Genomic DNA, 14543 nt, shown 5'->3' with positions numbered 1-14543 from the left:
CTTCACGGTTCTGCAGACTTCTTTGCTGTGATCGTGTGTCAGCCTCCCAGTCTTCGAATAACATGCTATAATGGATGCTGGGATTGCCCTCTCCCTGAAATATTTTCCTCTTGTCTGGACCATTTGATCGTGTTGTTCGATACTGTGTAAGACATCTGTTTAACTATCAGGACTTTTCTGTATTTATTGCCGATGTAACAGAGAGTAGGTCGTGTGACTTACAAATATCGTTAATATGGTACGACACACCTACTTATATATAACTATGATTCAGATCATTTTATTGTACGCTAATGACCTCTTCCTGGAGCACATCCTTACTTGGTATTCTGGAGAGAACTTCAGAACAAAATAGAATAAAATATTCTAAGGCTGTTTACTTTTCTGTTTCAGCTGTTGGTCTTCTAATTTACTGGAGGCCAGTGGTGTCAGTGACACCAGAGAATAATAGGAGCTGCTAACTTTAAGAAGCACAGTAGAGTTGGCTTAGGCCAACCTCGGTGGACGAGGCAAAATGGCAACAATAGATGGCCGACCGGCCCAATATGGTGTCACTCTTAAGCAACTTCGCGAGCTCATGGAGTTCCGGGGACGTGAAGGTGTCAATAAAATCAATAGCCATGGTGGTGTGCAGGAGATTTGTAAAAAATTATATACTTCACCCAGTGAAGGTAAAACTAACAATCATTTTTTCTTTATCTAATCTGTGTTTTGAGAACTTTATTAAATATCTATTTATTTCATACATAGGTCTCAGTGGTTCAGCGGCGGATATCCAGCATAGACGAGACACATTTGGTTCGAATCTAATACCTCCAAAACCACCAAAAACGTTTCTACAACTAGTGTGGGAGGCTTTACAAGATGTTACGTTAATCATCTTGGAAGTAGCAGCATTGGTTTCATTAGGTCTTAGCTTTTATCAACCTGCAGATGAAGAGGAAGCGGCACGTAAGTATTTAAAGATGGTAATTTCGTCCAGGCATTCCATTTAGCAAAGATACCACCGTGTACTTGTAATCTATATCATTTGCTGATATTTTTTAATCATTGGATAATGGACACACCATGCTCTGATCTCATACAACTATAAAAGTAGCATCGATAATATATCTGATAAAAAGATACTTTTCACACATTTCATAACATGGTATTACATAATCGTTTGATAAGAGGATAGTTCTGAATACCATGTGTCAGGACTTGTAACCGGTCATGTGGCCGGTTCTAACGGAAAATTTATATGCAACAAGTTTTGAGGATAATTTAGTAAAACACGTTTGAATTTTTAGCTTCATTTGAAGATGACGAGGCGAAGTACGGCTGGATCGAAGGACTCGCTATATTGATTTCTGTGATCGTGGTGGTGATAGTAACAGCTTTCAATGATTATTCTAAAGAAAGACAATTTAAAGGCCTCCAGAGTCGAATAGAAGGGGAACACAAATTCTCCGTTATTCGACAAGGGGAGGTCAAACAGATCGCTGTATTTGACATAGTTGTTGGCGACATATGTCAGGTAAGTACTACAATCTTGACCTTCTCCGCAAACAAATTTCTGTACTAATCGTAAAAATTGATTCTGTGCTTCAGATAAAGTATGGAGACCTGCTACCAGCAGATGGTATTCTTATACAAAGCAACGATCTGAAAGTGGACGAGTCCAGTTTAACCGGAGAATCAGACCATGTGAAGAAAGGAGAAGGCTTTGATCCCATGGTTCTCTCGGGTAAATCTTTCACCGCGGATGATTTATGATGAAAAACTCGTAATCTCACTGTTTTTTTTTAAACCGTTATTTCCTTCTCACAGGTACTCACGTGATGGAGGGCTCTGGAAAAATGTTAGTAACTGCGGTAGGCGTTAACTCGCAGGCTGGTATTATCTTTACGTTATTGGGTGCTGCCGTTGATCACCAAGAGCAAGAAATCAAGAAAATGAAGAAAGGTACGTAGACACATGGACAGCGATCGTAGACCTCGATCATCTTCCGAAATACCGGGATTTTCTGAGTAGTATAGCGTAGATGCATACACACGTATTTATTTCCATTTCCATAGAATTTCTTTTGAGAATGACAACGCTGATTATCAAAGATCTTTAGCCACTTAACTATGGTAGAATTGTAACGAGCAGATAGAGATTTTCGAAACAGATTTTCTAAAAAATAGTAGCAACCGATGCAATAAAATTTCGCATGACACAGAGCGTAAGTGCAATCGTAGAGAAACGGGAGCATGGTATTTATTTTCATAATTGATGTGAACACTTTTCTCTATGAATTTAGTTCTATACTTATTATTCTTTCGTTTCCTTGGCATGTATTAGTAGCACTCTGTTAATGATTTACTAATTGCTATTCGAACAAGAGAATAATGTGATTGATCGAGGAGGAAAATGATTATTTATTTAAATCTCACGTTTACCACGTTGACGTTAGAGAATGGTTAAGTATATTATATCTCACTTGTATGGCATGCTCACGATCACGTTAGTTTGCATTTTGTTGTAAATGTTTGCTCTCCTGCCCTGTGTGTTTCGTACAACATTTTCTTTTATCAAAAACACTAGCTTTTATTTTCTTTTTACAGGTCGATTTTTGATAGATCAAAAAACGACTTTGATATACAACGGATTATCATATTAGTCAAAGACTAGGATTGCTTTCTTGTGATTTATGTTTTCGTGTATGTCTTGTTTCACCTATATTCTTATGTTTTTTTTTTTGTTACTGCACAACCTGGAAGGCTGGTTTTGTTTGACACGCACACACCTCGCTAAAGACAATGCTGTTTTAGAGTATAGACATCGGCAATTTGCAACTAGAGTTTTGCTTGTCCGAGAATGGTTAGAGTCGAAACCTTCTGGGCTGTCCACTATAGTAATTAAGCCGAATCCCACAAAAGACCTGATACCAAGATACTTAGAATATTAAATTACGAATATGGCGTAACTTATTCCTGGCATATTACATTTTTAGATAGATTGCTAATCGATTTTATTTTGCATGCGTTTTTTTATCTAGAGGCTAAGAAGCAGCGGAAGAAGAAGTCATTAACAGGTGAATAAAGCACTATCATAAATTATTATTGTCCATCATTTTTCGGTGTTGAGCGTGTACTTGTTCTATTCAATAGGCACGCCCGCGTATTTAGTTTACTTTTTTCAATATTATTTAATTTTCCTCTCTATCTCTCTCTCTCACTCTCTGTCTCTCTAATTTGGTTACCTACTCTCTAATCTTTTTTAAGAAGGATAAAACACGCGCTAGGGAAAGAACAACGATACAGACTATTGTTTTATTTTGTATCTTTGACATTTTAGTCTGTCTCTTTCCGTTACTGCACACACTATAGTTTTTGAAAGATGTTTGCGTTCAGTTTGGATCAATGTATCTTTTAGTTTGATCATGGATCTTCCCTAAACAGAAGATCCCTAATCGAGGTAGACAAGATTGTTTCGTCCGTGCTTCTCTGTATCTTCTTCTAACATTTATATATTTCTGAATGTTTCTTAACAGCAATGGTTTCTTCTGCATTTGGAATATTTAGCGGCTGCTTGATTACCGTTCGAGCTTCTGTTCTTTGGCATTACAGCAACTGGTCTTATATTGCGTTCTATGTTCTTTACGTATTATTATTGTCACACCTTTACCTTCTTATTATTCTATTTTCGCTTATCATTGTAGTACCGTTCACTATACTTCTTGCCCTTCTAAGGATACCTGTAGTCGGTATCGTTGCCAATAGTAGATGATTAGAAGGCGTAAGCTGACTATTATAGTTCTAAGTGTTTCAGGGGGCTCGATGACTGTTCGTTGACAATGTACACTCGAGACAAAGTTGTTACACTGAACCTCTTCTATGAACGAGTCTTGAACGAGCAGGCATCGAGTCTCGTGGTCAACCTATCCGTCCTAAGGACTATTTATCAGACTACTCCGTATGTTGCAAATGAAGGGGACGAAGCTGGTGAGATCACTGGAAACAGTCATGTCAGCAGCGGAGCCAAAGCAGAAGCCGGAGAGGGTCATGCAGTTAGCAGCGGAGGTGGCGGCGGCGAAGGGAAGAAAGAGAAGAGTGTTCTCCAAGCCAAGCTAACTAAACTCGCCATACAAATCGGTTACGCCGGCTCGACCATAGCAGCGCTTACCGTTCTCATTCTAGTCATTCAGTTCTGCGTAACGACGTTCGTCATAGAGGGGAAACCTTGGAAGAATACGTACGCCGGTGATCTGGTGCGGCATTTGATCATCGGTGTAACGGTACTGGTGGTCGCCGTTCCCGAAGGTCTTCCTCTAGCAGTCACGTTGTCTCTCGCTTATTCCGTAAAGGTAAGTTCGAATGTAGCTCTATATAGCTCTAGCATGTAGTTCTAGATCCATGGAATCTTAGAGATCAGCGTACTAATCATTTGATGCGTCGTGGATAGAAAATGATGAAAGACAACAACCTGGTACGTCACTTGGACGCTTGCGAAACGATGGGCAACGCAACGGCAATCTGTTCGGATAAGACTGGTACCCTGACAACCAACCGGATGACCGTCGTTCAGTCGTACCTATGCGAGAAGATGAGCAAGACAGCTCCGAAGTTCTCGGACATTCCGAACCACATCGGCAACCTGGTCGTCCAGGCGATCTCCATAAATTCAGCGTACACATCCCGAATAATGCCCGCGCAAGACCCTACAGACTTGCCGCTTCAGATCGGCAATAAAACCGAATGTGCCTTACTTGGATTCGTAGTAGCCCTGGGCATGAACTATCAAACGATACGGGACGATCAACCGGAGGAAACCTTCACGCGGGTGTACACGTTCAATAGCGTTAGGAAGAGCATGTCTACCGTGGTACCGAGGAAAGGCGGTGGATTTAGACTCTTCACCAAGGGCGCTTCCGAGATGATCATGAAGAAGTACGTTTCAACCACCCCGATAGGGTGGCGCGACGAAACACTAGGATGCTAAATAGTTTGCTTGTTTGTTTGCAGATGTGCCTTTATATATGGTCGCGAAGGTCATTTGGAGAAATTTACCAAAGAGATGCAGGACCGTCTGACAAAGAACGTGATCGAACCAATGGCGTGCGACGGACTTCGCACCATCTCCATTGCTTATCGCGACTTCGTTCCTGGCAAGGCAGAGATCAATCAGGTGCACGTGGACAACGAGCCGAATTGGGAGGACGAGGAGAACATAGTGAACAATCTGACGTGTCTGTGCGTCGTCGGTATCGAGGATCCGGTTAGGCCGGAGGTGCCTGACGCGATCCGGAGGTGTCAGAAGGCCGGCATCACCGTCCGTATGGTGACGGGCGACAATATAAACACAGCTCGATCGATAGCCCTAAAATGCGGAATCCTGAAGCCGAACGAGGACTTCCTGATCCTCGAGGGCAAGGAGTTTAACAGGAGGATCAGGGACAGCAACGGCGAGGTGCAGCAACACCTGTTGGATAAGGTGTGGCCAAAGCTGAGGGTATTGGCCAGGTCGTCGCCCACGGACAAATACACCCTGGTAAAGGGGATCATCGACAGCAAGGCTAGTTCGGCCAGAGAGGTGGTCGCCGTGACAGGCGACGGCACCAACGACGGTCCCGCGTTGAAGAAAGCGGACGTCGGGTTTGCTATGGGCATCGCCGGTACCGATGTTGCCAAGGAGGCTTCCGATATCATTTTAACGGACGATAATTTCTCCTCGATCGTGAAGGCGGTTATGTGGGGTAGAAACGTCTACGATAGTATAGCCAAGTTCTTGCAGTTTCAGCTGACGGTGAACGTCGTCGCTGTTATAGTTGCTTTTATCGGGGCGTGTGCCGTGCAAGATTCCCCCCTTAAAGCGGTGCAGATGTTGTGGGTGAACCTAATCATGGACACATTAGCGTCCCTCGCATTGGCCACCGAAATGCCTACGAACGATCTCCTTCTTCGCAGACCATACGGTCGCACGAAACCGCTCATCTCCAGGACAATGATGAAGAACATCCTTGGTCAAGCCGTCTATCAGCTGACCGTTATTTTTATGCTTCTTTTCGTTGGTGATTGTCTCTTCTATCCATAATATAAATATATATCGCACGTACGACACCTGGCTCATCCTCGGTCCATTACTCAGTGTATCAAGTGTATCCTCGGTGCGTTGAAATTTTCTCTTTGGACTCCGAGGCGAGCCAGGTGCGAGAACCACACGCTCTGAAACGCATTCTTCTCGAGTCCGTCTAATTTTGTAATCTCTGATCGACAGGTGATAAGATGCTAGACATCGAAACTGGCCGAGGGGTGGCCCAGGCTGGCGGCGGTCCAACGCAACACTTCACCGTCATCTTCAACACGTTCGTCATGATGACTCTGTTCAACGAATTCAACGCCAGGAAAATCCATGGTCAGCGTAATGTCTTCCAAGGAATATTCACCAACCCCATCTTTTATTCTATCTGGATTCTCACGTGTCTATCGCAGGTAAATAATCATCCGCGTAGATTGCCGCGTTCTTCAGATGTTGTATCGATATGATGACCTAGTCGGGCAAGATCACCTCCTAGGATCTATAACGGTTTCAATGTCTCTCTGGTTGTGCGAGCATTTACTCTCTAACATTTTTAAATACTTGTTTATCATTTACCATACGCGTTAGACGTTCGCGCATCCAGGGAGCAGTTGTTAGTCCTGCGTTGCACAGCCTATTCTCCTACAAATTCACCAAGGTGTTTCTAATTAGTGAGAACGAGGCTGTAGGAAGATAAAGAATCGGCGAATTTGTAGCTCGATCGCAAGCAGGATAGGTTGACCGAACCAGAAGAGAGGCGAAGTCGCAGCAGAGGATGGACTAAAGAGAAACACAAGCTCTCTCTGCGGCCAACCTGTGGTGTTGATCTCTCAGATACACGGTGACTGTGAAACGATTCTCTTCTGCCCATCCCCGTTAACGGACCCGTATGTCTCTTTTCTAGGTAGTTATCATACAGTATGGTAAAATGGCGTTCAGCACGAAAGCTCTCACTTTAGAACAATGGATGTGGTGCCTGTTCTTCGGAGTCGGTACTCTATTGTGGGGCCAAATAATTACGACTATTCCTACGCGCAAGATTCCTAAAATCCTTTCGTAAGTGATACATTCACCTATACCAACAACCAACAAAAAAAAAAGAAAAAAAGTCAAAAGAAAAGAAACATTTTAAGAAATTGTCTCTAGCTGTCTCTATAGATGATGAGAGATACTTCTGTTTGATTATGTGGGCGTTCACTTGCTCGCCCGAATGTTGAAAATTAAGTTTCGAGGGCCTCCGATAAATTATTATATTTACACGTTCCACCTGTGTACTTACGTATACAGAGCGTCCGAGACGACACAAACGCTGCTCGAAGAGAGCAGCGGCAGCAACGAATCGGTTGCTCTGTATATACTCTCTTTTCTGTTTTTCTTTCTTTCCACGTATTTATTCTCTTTTCGTTCTTTTCGTTTTTTTTTGCTGTCTGTGCCTCTTTTTAAGTTTCTCGGATGCTGGTAACGTATTACAGCCGTCAAACATATAATCGAAACGAAAATACGTAAACCGCGCGACCGTAGATATTTTATCGAGGATGTTTCTTGCTTTCTTGCATCGGATGCGACGCGACATTGCAAACGAAACGTAGGGCTTCTATTCTGTGACAAACGCGTGCGTTGTCGCCGACATTTAACCCCGTTATTTCTTTTTCGTTGCTCGTAATCGTTGGTAACTAACATCCGCCCTCCACCTTCACTCCTCCACTCTCTCACACTCTCTTTCTCTCTCTTTCTCATTCTATTTCTCTGTCTATCTCACCAGAGCAACCTGTTGTTCGGGTTCGAATATCGTACATAGCCGTTTACCGAGATTCCAACGAGACCCTTCTTTTGGTACATAATATAGAGCCGTCTTTGCATGAACCCAACACGTATTAACCACACTCGGTATCGATCCGTCGCGAATGATACAACGGTCGCGTCGTGTCTCCTTCGAGCAAACTCGAGGTTTCTCTCGGAAAAGAGAAAGGAGGGGGGAAAGTGGGCGGACCCGGTTCCGCCCGTTTTCTCAGCTCCGCCTGCTCGTCGCGATTAATTTCTATCTCGGCCTCTGTTATCGTAAGAAGATTCTGTCGACGGTCGTTGGTCGTGTACGAGGATTGGTCTCAAAACGCGACCAACGTCCCAGGTCCCACCCGCATTGCTCATGAAAGGCAGCAAGCGTGACACGAGCCTATCGTGCGCAAAAACATATAAGCGAAATCGAGTTATAACGCGAGAAGATAAGTATCATCGTGTATCGGTATATCGTGTGAACGTGTATAATAGAAGGGAGGCATGCATCGTGGAAAGAAAGTTCTATTTACATATTATATATTACTATATTAACTGGTAGCTGTGATAGCGTAGTGCTTCCGTTTGTTTTCCTTAAGTATATTATATATATATATCTCGCTTCTGAACGAGCCCCTCCCACCACCACCCCGTCTCCTCTACATATATATATATGTTTACATATATATGTATGTATCGCTTTATCGTGTCTTTTTCGCCTGTTTCCTCCCCCTCTCTATACCGAGAGAGAGTTTATCAGCGTATCGCTTTACGTAGCATGCTCCCTAGACACCTGACAGTCCGATTCAGCCCAAATCGTGAGACGAATTGGACGCTACAATCGCGACAGAATGATGCTCGGCTCCTCCCTCGCTCCCCCAACCCCTCTCGATGATTATACGTCACTGCTGGCCCTTCCCTGGCCGTTTGGAGCTCCACCTGTTCCCACCTCTAAGCTCATGACATCGTGGACCTTCCATCGGCCAGTGAACGGAGTATGTCAGTGTCGGAACGGTGTGCGTATCCAAGCCATCTTAGAGAAAGCGCGAACACCAGTAGATTTTCAATGGACGTAGGGTATTCCCAGGGCCATATTGAACTTTGTCATGTTATTATTAGAAAGATAATGCAATGGAATTTTCAAGTTCGCGAGGGAACACCCTGTAGACGAGAAAATACCGCTACTTTATCGCTTTTGGACACTGAATCAGTATGGTCCCTGATAATCTGGATCAGGCCGGATATAGCAGGCTTAGCTGTTGCATGCACTAACAAACTACCAACCCTGCCTACGTACTTGTTTGTTGTAACTTGAACAAACGAATGAGCGACGATTCACTCGTGTCGTTCGATTAGTGGTGCGAGGAAACTCAGTGGCGCATAGATTTAGCCTCGATCTATCGGTGTCTCGGTTCGAAGCCGGTGCAAAAAAAGATACCCATGTATAGACGATATGTCAAGTGGTACCAGCGCTTAGCACTTGTCTGTATCACTCTATCGCTGGAGCTATACTTAACCGTCTTTCTTTCTGTCTGTCTGTCTGTCTGTCCGTCTGTCTATCTATTTTTCTGTCTGTTTGTCCGTCCGTTTGTCTATCTTTCTTTCTTGCTTCCTTTCTGTCTGTCTTTCACTCTTGTGTTTCTTTGTCCGTTTCTCTCTTTCTCTCTCTCTCTCTCTCTCTCTTTGTATTTCTTGTATACTACCCTCTATGCTGTTTTTTCTCGAGACCGTTCCTCCGTTCTCTCTTTCTGTCCATCTGTCCCATCACATACGTCCACCGCCATCGCACGCATACATGGAGCCAAAAAGAGACAATACTATCCTCGAAATCCTTGACTCGTCTTTCTTTCTCTGTTTCTCTTTTACTATCTGTCTCTGTGTGCTTAGGTGACAACTCTCACCTCCTCCTCCTCCCTCTTCCATCAGACTCGCAACGAGGATAAGGAGATCCGGTTGCAAATCATTCCAGAGAGATATCGAACGATAGCTCGGTGCTCGCATCGAATCCGTGGGCCGTTCAGCGACCGGGGACGCCTCCGTGCTCTCACCTCGCCTACCCGGCGACTCTAGTCCCCTGCCCTTGCCCCCCCCCCCTCCCCCGCCCCCGCCTGTCCATACAAAACCACCGTCTATACAAAACACAGACCTACCATGTATCCACGTCGACCCGCACCGATACACGCACTCAGAGACACGCACGGTGTTGGGGTTTTTGTTTCTACATCTCGCCTAATGTTCTTAATCTTCTGTATTCGCTTTGTTCAAGCTTCGCAATCGACTATTGTCCTGCGTAGGACGTGTTACGTAGAGACGTAGCCGCGGTTCTTGAGCTTTGATAATAAACCCGTTCGAGTCCCTCCGACAGGTAAGGGGAGGAGATGACGCCGCAGCATCGCTGGCCGATCGATCATCGCGGTCGTACCTCCATCGATTCCGGAATCGATCTAATCGAAATCCGTCCGAGATCGCCCAGAGAAGAAGGAACGAGCTGGGAGATCAGTAACCGATATCCTGTCCATCCCCTCCTCTCCGTCTCCATGACCGTCTCTAGACTCGTTCGCCCCGGTCTCACCCACCTACGAAGACCCCTCCGCACGCCCATAACAAAATCCAGCCTCCTACAATTTTTCTTCATCTTTATTTCTTGTTCTTTTGTTTTGTGTTCTCTTGTCTTGTTTTTCGTTCCCGTTCATTGCTATCCCCTAACAAGTACAAAAGTATCTCATCATCTCCGCCATCACACGAACCATGTACCGAGTGTCTCCAAACACAGAAACAGAGAAATCGGTTTGTACAGAACGCATCGTACCGGGTGGCACCCGATAGACCAGGGTCTCGCCCATTGATTTCCAGACTTCTCCCATCGTTGGTGGGTCCCGCCCGTTACGATACGCTCTCTACACGTGTAAATAGATTTATATATATAATATATATATAGAGATAGAGGTATACCTAGACACGTAGCCACATGGACACACACGCGGGCACACTCAATCTTCACACTTGTACACGCTTTTCTACAAGTGTCATTCGTTTCCGTTCTATCAGCAGAATACGCATTTATCGCTCACTCTGTCTGCATTGCACCTCATCGCATCCCCTCGTTCGTTGGCTCATTCTTTTCACGCCGTAAAACATTATTTTCTTCTATATATGTGTATGTTTGTGTACCGGCTGTTTCAAGAATGAAGCAGGTAGATGGCAAGGTGGCGGGCATGCCGGAAGCTACAGCCTTTCCGTTTACTACTCTCTAAAATTTGAAACGTCGTTTCGACTGTCAGCTTGCACGCTGCTCGGATTTCCGCTGTTTAGAGAATCTATTCTAATCGAAGAGTTCAACGGCGAGAGCAGCGTGCAATCAGTGTTAATTGTTCACTGCTAACGAGACAGCCTGTACGCATATCTCTGTCCGTCTGCTTTCCTTTCTCGGCCATTTCCGATCACCGTTGCGCCGCCGCCGATCGAACCTCGCTAACTAATACACGGAAACTATGTAACGAGAAAAAGAAACTCTAAAAGAAAACTGAAAGATCGATTATGCCAGCAGCATCGTCGACACATCGTTAACTATCTGTTACGTATAGAGAGAGCGTGGTCGTTAGGTGTCCAAGCTAAGGAGCGAGGGGAAACGTGTCAAAACCGTCGGACGAAACAAAAGCAAAAAGAAAAAATATACCAAAAACTCATAAGTACACACTCACACGTAAATGATTAAATAATCTAAATTATATTAAAAGCGGAAACGAAATAAGCAAAAAAAAAAGACAGAAGCAAAAATAAGAAATCGGGGTGCAGTGCGTCGAGGAGCCGGCTCAGCGAGAGCTTTTGACCAATTCAACGACGTCGTGTAAAAGCGAGACATAAAATAAACCAAGTAACAACTAACAAACAAAACAAAAAAAAAGAGTGTCCAAAGTAATCTAACAGACAAAAAAAAAGTAATCCAATCTCAAACAAAACAAAAAAAAAATCTACTTTGATTATAGACCAATATGTGTAACAGGGATCGAGTGATGAAGAATTGGTTTCATGTTTTTCAAAAACAGATGGGGCCGCGGCCAGCCGGATGATATCGGTGCGATCGATCTCGGAGATGAGAAATTCGACCCTGACTCGGATAAAAAGCCGCGCAAAGGACAAATTCTATGGCTCCGTGGTCTAACACGACTACAGACACAGGTAACTATCCCTATCTCTCACTCTCATGCCATCACTCGAAGCTCAGCGTTCTCTCGGGCCCCACCCCCTCTAACCCCGCCCACCCACCCCCCCGTCCCCGGGTTAAAAAGAGAAAAGAATACTCTGTGTAACGAATTGTCGAGAAAAAACACTGATAAAGAGAAGGACGGTGATAAAATAGTCGTCGTCGTCGTCGTCGTCGTCGTCGTTTACATTGTTCTATAGTTGTCGTTGTTATAGTCGTTGTCGTTGTCGACGACTCCTCTCTACCGCCGGGGTACAATGTTCTTTCGACCATCCGGATTACAACGTCCAGCAGACTACCAAAAAACCATCCACGGTTTTTGACCGTGATCCGCTTGCGCAGGGTGAACTCCGAAAAGTAGGATCGTGCTTGCATTTGCGTTCGGCTCGTACCGGAAACAGCTGTCTTGTCGGTGTCCTAACATCCGGAGCATATCCTGTGCAAGCTCTGCGACAAGAACGCGCGAATATACAGGGTGAGTCGCGAGAAACCGTGTCCGTATGGATTGTGCTTCTACGTGGTCGAATCGAATACAGGGATCCGTTTCCAGCGACACGCCCGGTATACTCTTCCAATACGGACTTTTTCGTTTACGTTTTACTCGTTTACACGTCTTCTTCGCCTTGGTTTGCATTTTTAGTTGAGTTCTTTGCCGCGCTGATGCGATCACGCGTTTGTGCTCGAAGACCCGGCGAACCGCCTACTTCGGGCCACGTCCCTCTTCTCGCACCACCCACGATGCAGGATGTCCACAACAACATGCCTGGTTCTCGCCAGTTTAATTATTTTTTTTTAAATCGTTAGCTAGACAAGAGAGGAGAAAATTAGTCAGCTAGTTTCTCGAATGAGTACTCGAAATCGAGTTCTCTACCTAGGGAGCTTTTCTCTAGGTCTCGAAACAGTCTCGCGTTTTCGAGAATCTCGACGGCGGTTCGGGTCTTATCGAGCGACCTTTGCCCTGTTCGGTGAACCTCCTGAGATTCAGGGCGAAAACAAAACTCCTTAGCCTATCCCAGGCCTTCTAGATCGCCAGTCGTTTAGCGCCAAAGTTAGCAGTGGTCCACGAAGTCCTCGATCCATCCGTCGTTAATCCCAATAATCGAGTCGCTCTTCCCTGGATCTCTGCGCCTTGTTCGCTGCTAGGACGTCCGAACGTGATCCGAATCGAGGTGCTACTCCGAGTAGGCTCTATTCTTGCATTTGCGAAGAGATTCGTCTCCCAAGGAATCGAATCTGAACGGCGCGCGTTCGACCCACACGAATCGGTTTTACTTGCTCATCCAAGCATCGATGAGCATCCACTCGACTTGTAACACCTATACTACTCGAAGAACCTCGTCTGGCCAGTGTCGGTCGTTTCCACTCGAGACAGCTCGCCGCATTCCCAGTAAATAGAAACCCCGTCAAGCATCGGTCGGACATTGAGTTGTCGAGATCGATTTCCTCTCAGACGAGATCGACTTGATGGAAGTTTAATGTGGAACGAGGCCGGTTTAGGAATCGATACTCGAGCGAGAGTCGGAAAAGGACGAGCAGCAGCCCTTCCAACGTCGATGGCGACCGTGCGTTTTCCGTTCGACATCTTTGCTTTCACCGGTTTGTTTCGGTTGTTTTCGAGGGAACACGGGTTATGGGGGAAACACCTGATGAAGCTAGCGCATACTTGACCGAGCCCGCGATCGTGCGCGATCGGTGGATCGACACTGTCGCGGGCAGCCGGTCGATCCTGGTTCGTCAAAGACGTCGCGTGCTCGACCACAGGCGGGATCGTTTCTGCTTTCTTTCCACCAGATTCACTGGATCCCGGTGGTCAAGCTCGCGACCAATCTCCACTCTCTTTATTCCGTTACGACTTGTACTTCACTTTCTCTTACTCTTTATTTCCTTTCTTCTTACTCTGATATAACTACTCTTGGTCTCTGTTGTTCTCTCGAACATGGGGACGAAAGGATAACGAAACGTAACGTGAAACCGCAAGTAAGGAGAGAGAAATGTCTGCGAAAAAAAAAACACGGGTTGATTCTCTAGTAAGAACAAAACGAAACAACAAGCAAATTAATTCACCAACGACACGGCTAAGCTAATGATGTAAATTGAATGTGTAACCTACTTTCAGACGAGCAATAGAACTCTGGTGCAGAATGTATCTGTGACAGGCAGATCCCCCTCTCAGGATTACTATATGGTTAGTCCGCAACTCCAATCTCCGCACTGTTTGACCGTTCTTAAATATTTATTGATTTTTTTTCTATCTATCTATCTATAATCTATCTATCTGTCTGTCTGTCTATTTATCTATCAATCTATCTACATATATGTTTGAGTTTCCATTAACCGATTTACGCCTCTTACCATACACAGTTTGGTTGTTCCTTTTTTCAGTTGACTCTCCTCTCACAAGTATTGCTTTCCAATTTCCGTTTTCTAACCGCTATCAACTTTCTAATTTAATTCTCTCACATGATACTCTTCTTTTTCTTTCTCGACTCTCTCTCTCTCTCTCTCTCTCCCTTTCTCTCTT

The 14543-nt window shown here is 44.9% G+C and overlaps 1 protein-coding gene across 17 annotated transcripts in view; it reads left to right on the top strand.

Moving 5' to 3' along the window:
• The window catches only part of Pmca (plasma membrane calcium-transporting ATPase 3), a 71692-nt gene that overhangs the window by 28669 nt on the left and 28480 nt on the right, over positions 1-14543 (top strand). For 9 of the 17 annotated variants that reach the window (XM_078184505.1, XM_078184507.1, XM_078184508.1 and 6 more), the window contains 12 exons: positions 394-671; positions 751-951; positions 1293-1519; positions 1594-1729; positions 1813-1947; positions 3026-3061; positions 3960-4333; positions 4432-4916; positions 4992-6037; positions 6244-6458; positions 6950-7101; positions 11865-11997. In XM_078184505.1, coding sequence (XP_078040631.1) covers positions 515-671; positions 751-951; positions 1293-1519; positions 1594-1729; positions 1813-1947; positions 3026-3061; positions 3960-4333; positions 4432-4916; positions 4992-6037; positions 6244-6458; positions 6950-7101; positions 11865-11997 — 3297 coding nt within the window. In that variant the 5' untranslated portion in view covers positions 394-514. The other 8 variants (XR_013494358.1, XM_078184504.1, XM_078184506.1 and 5 more) reach the window with 5 other exon arrangements.

This window comes from Augochlora pura, chromosome 7 (assembly GCF_028453695.1).
Source record: "Augochlora pura isolate Apur16 chromosome 7, APUR_v2.2.1, whole genome shotgun sequence".
NCBI lineage: Eukaryota > Metazoa > Arthropoda > Insecta > Hymenoptera > Halictidae > Augochlora > Augochlora pura.
This window is presented reverse-complemented; position numbering and strand designations above follow the sequence as displayed.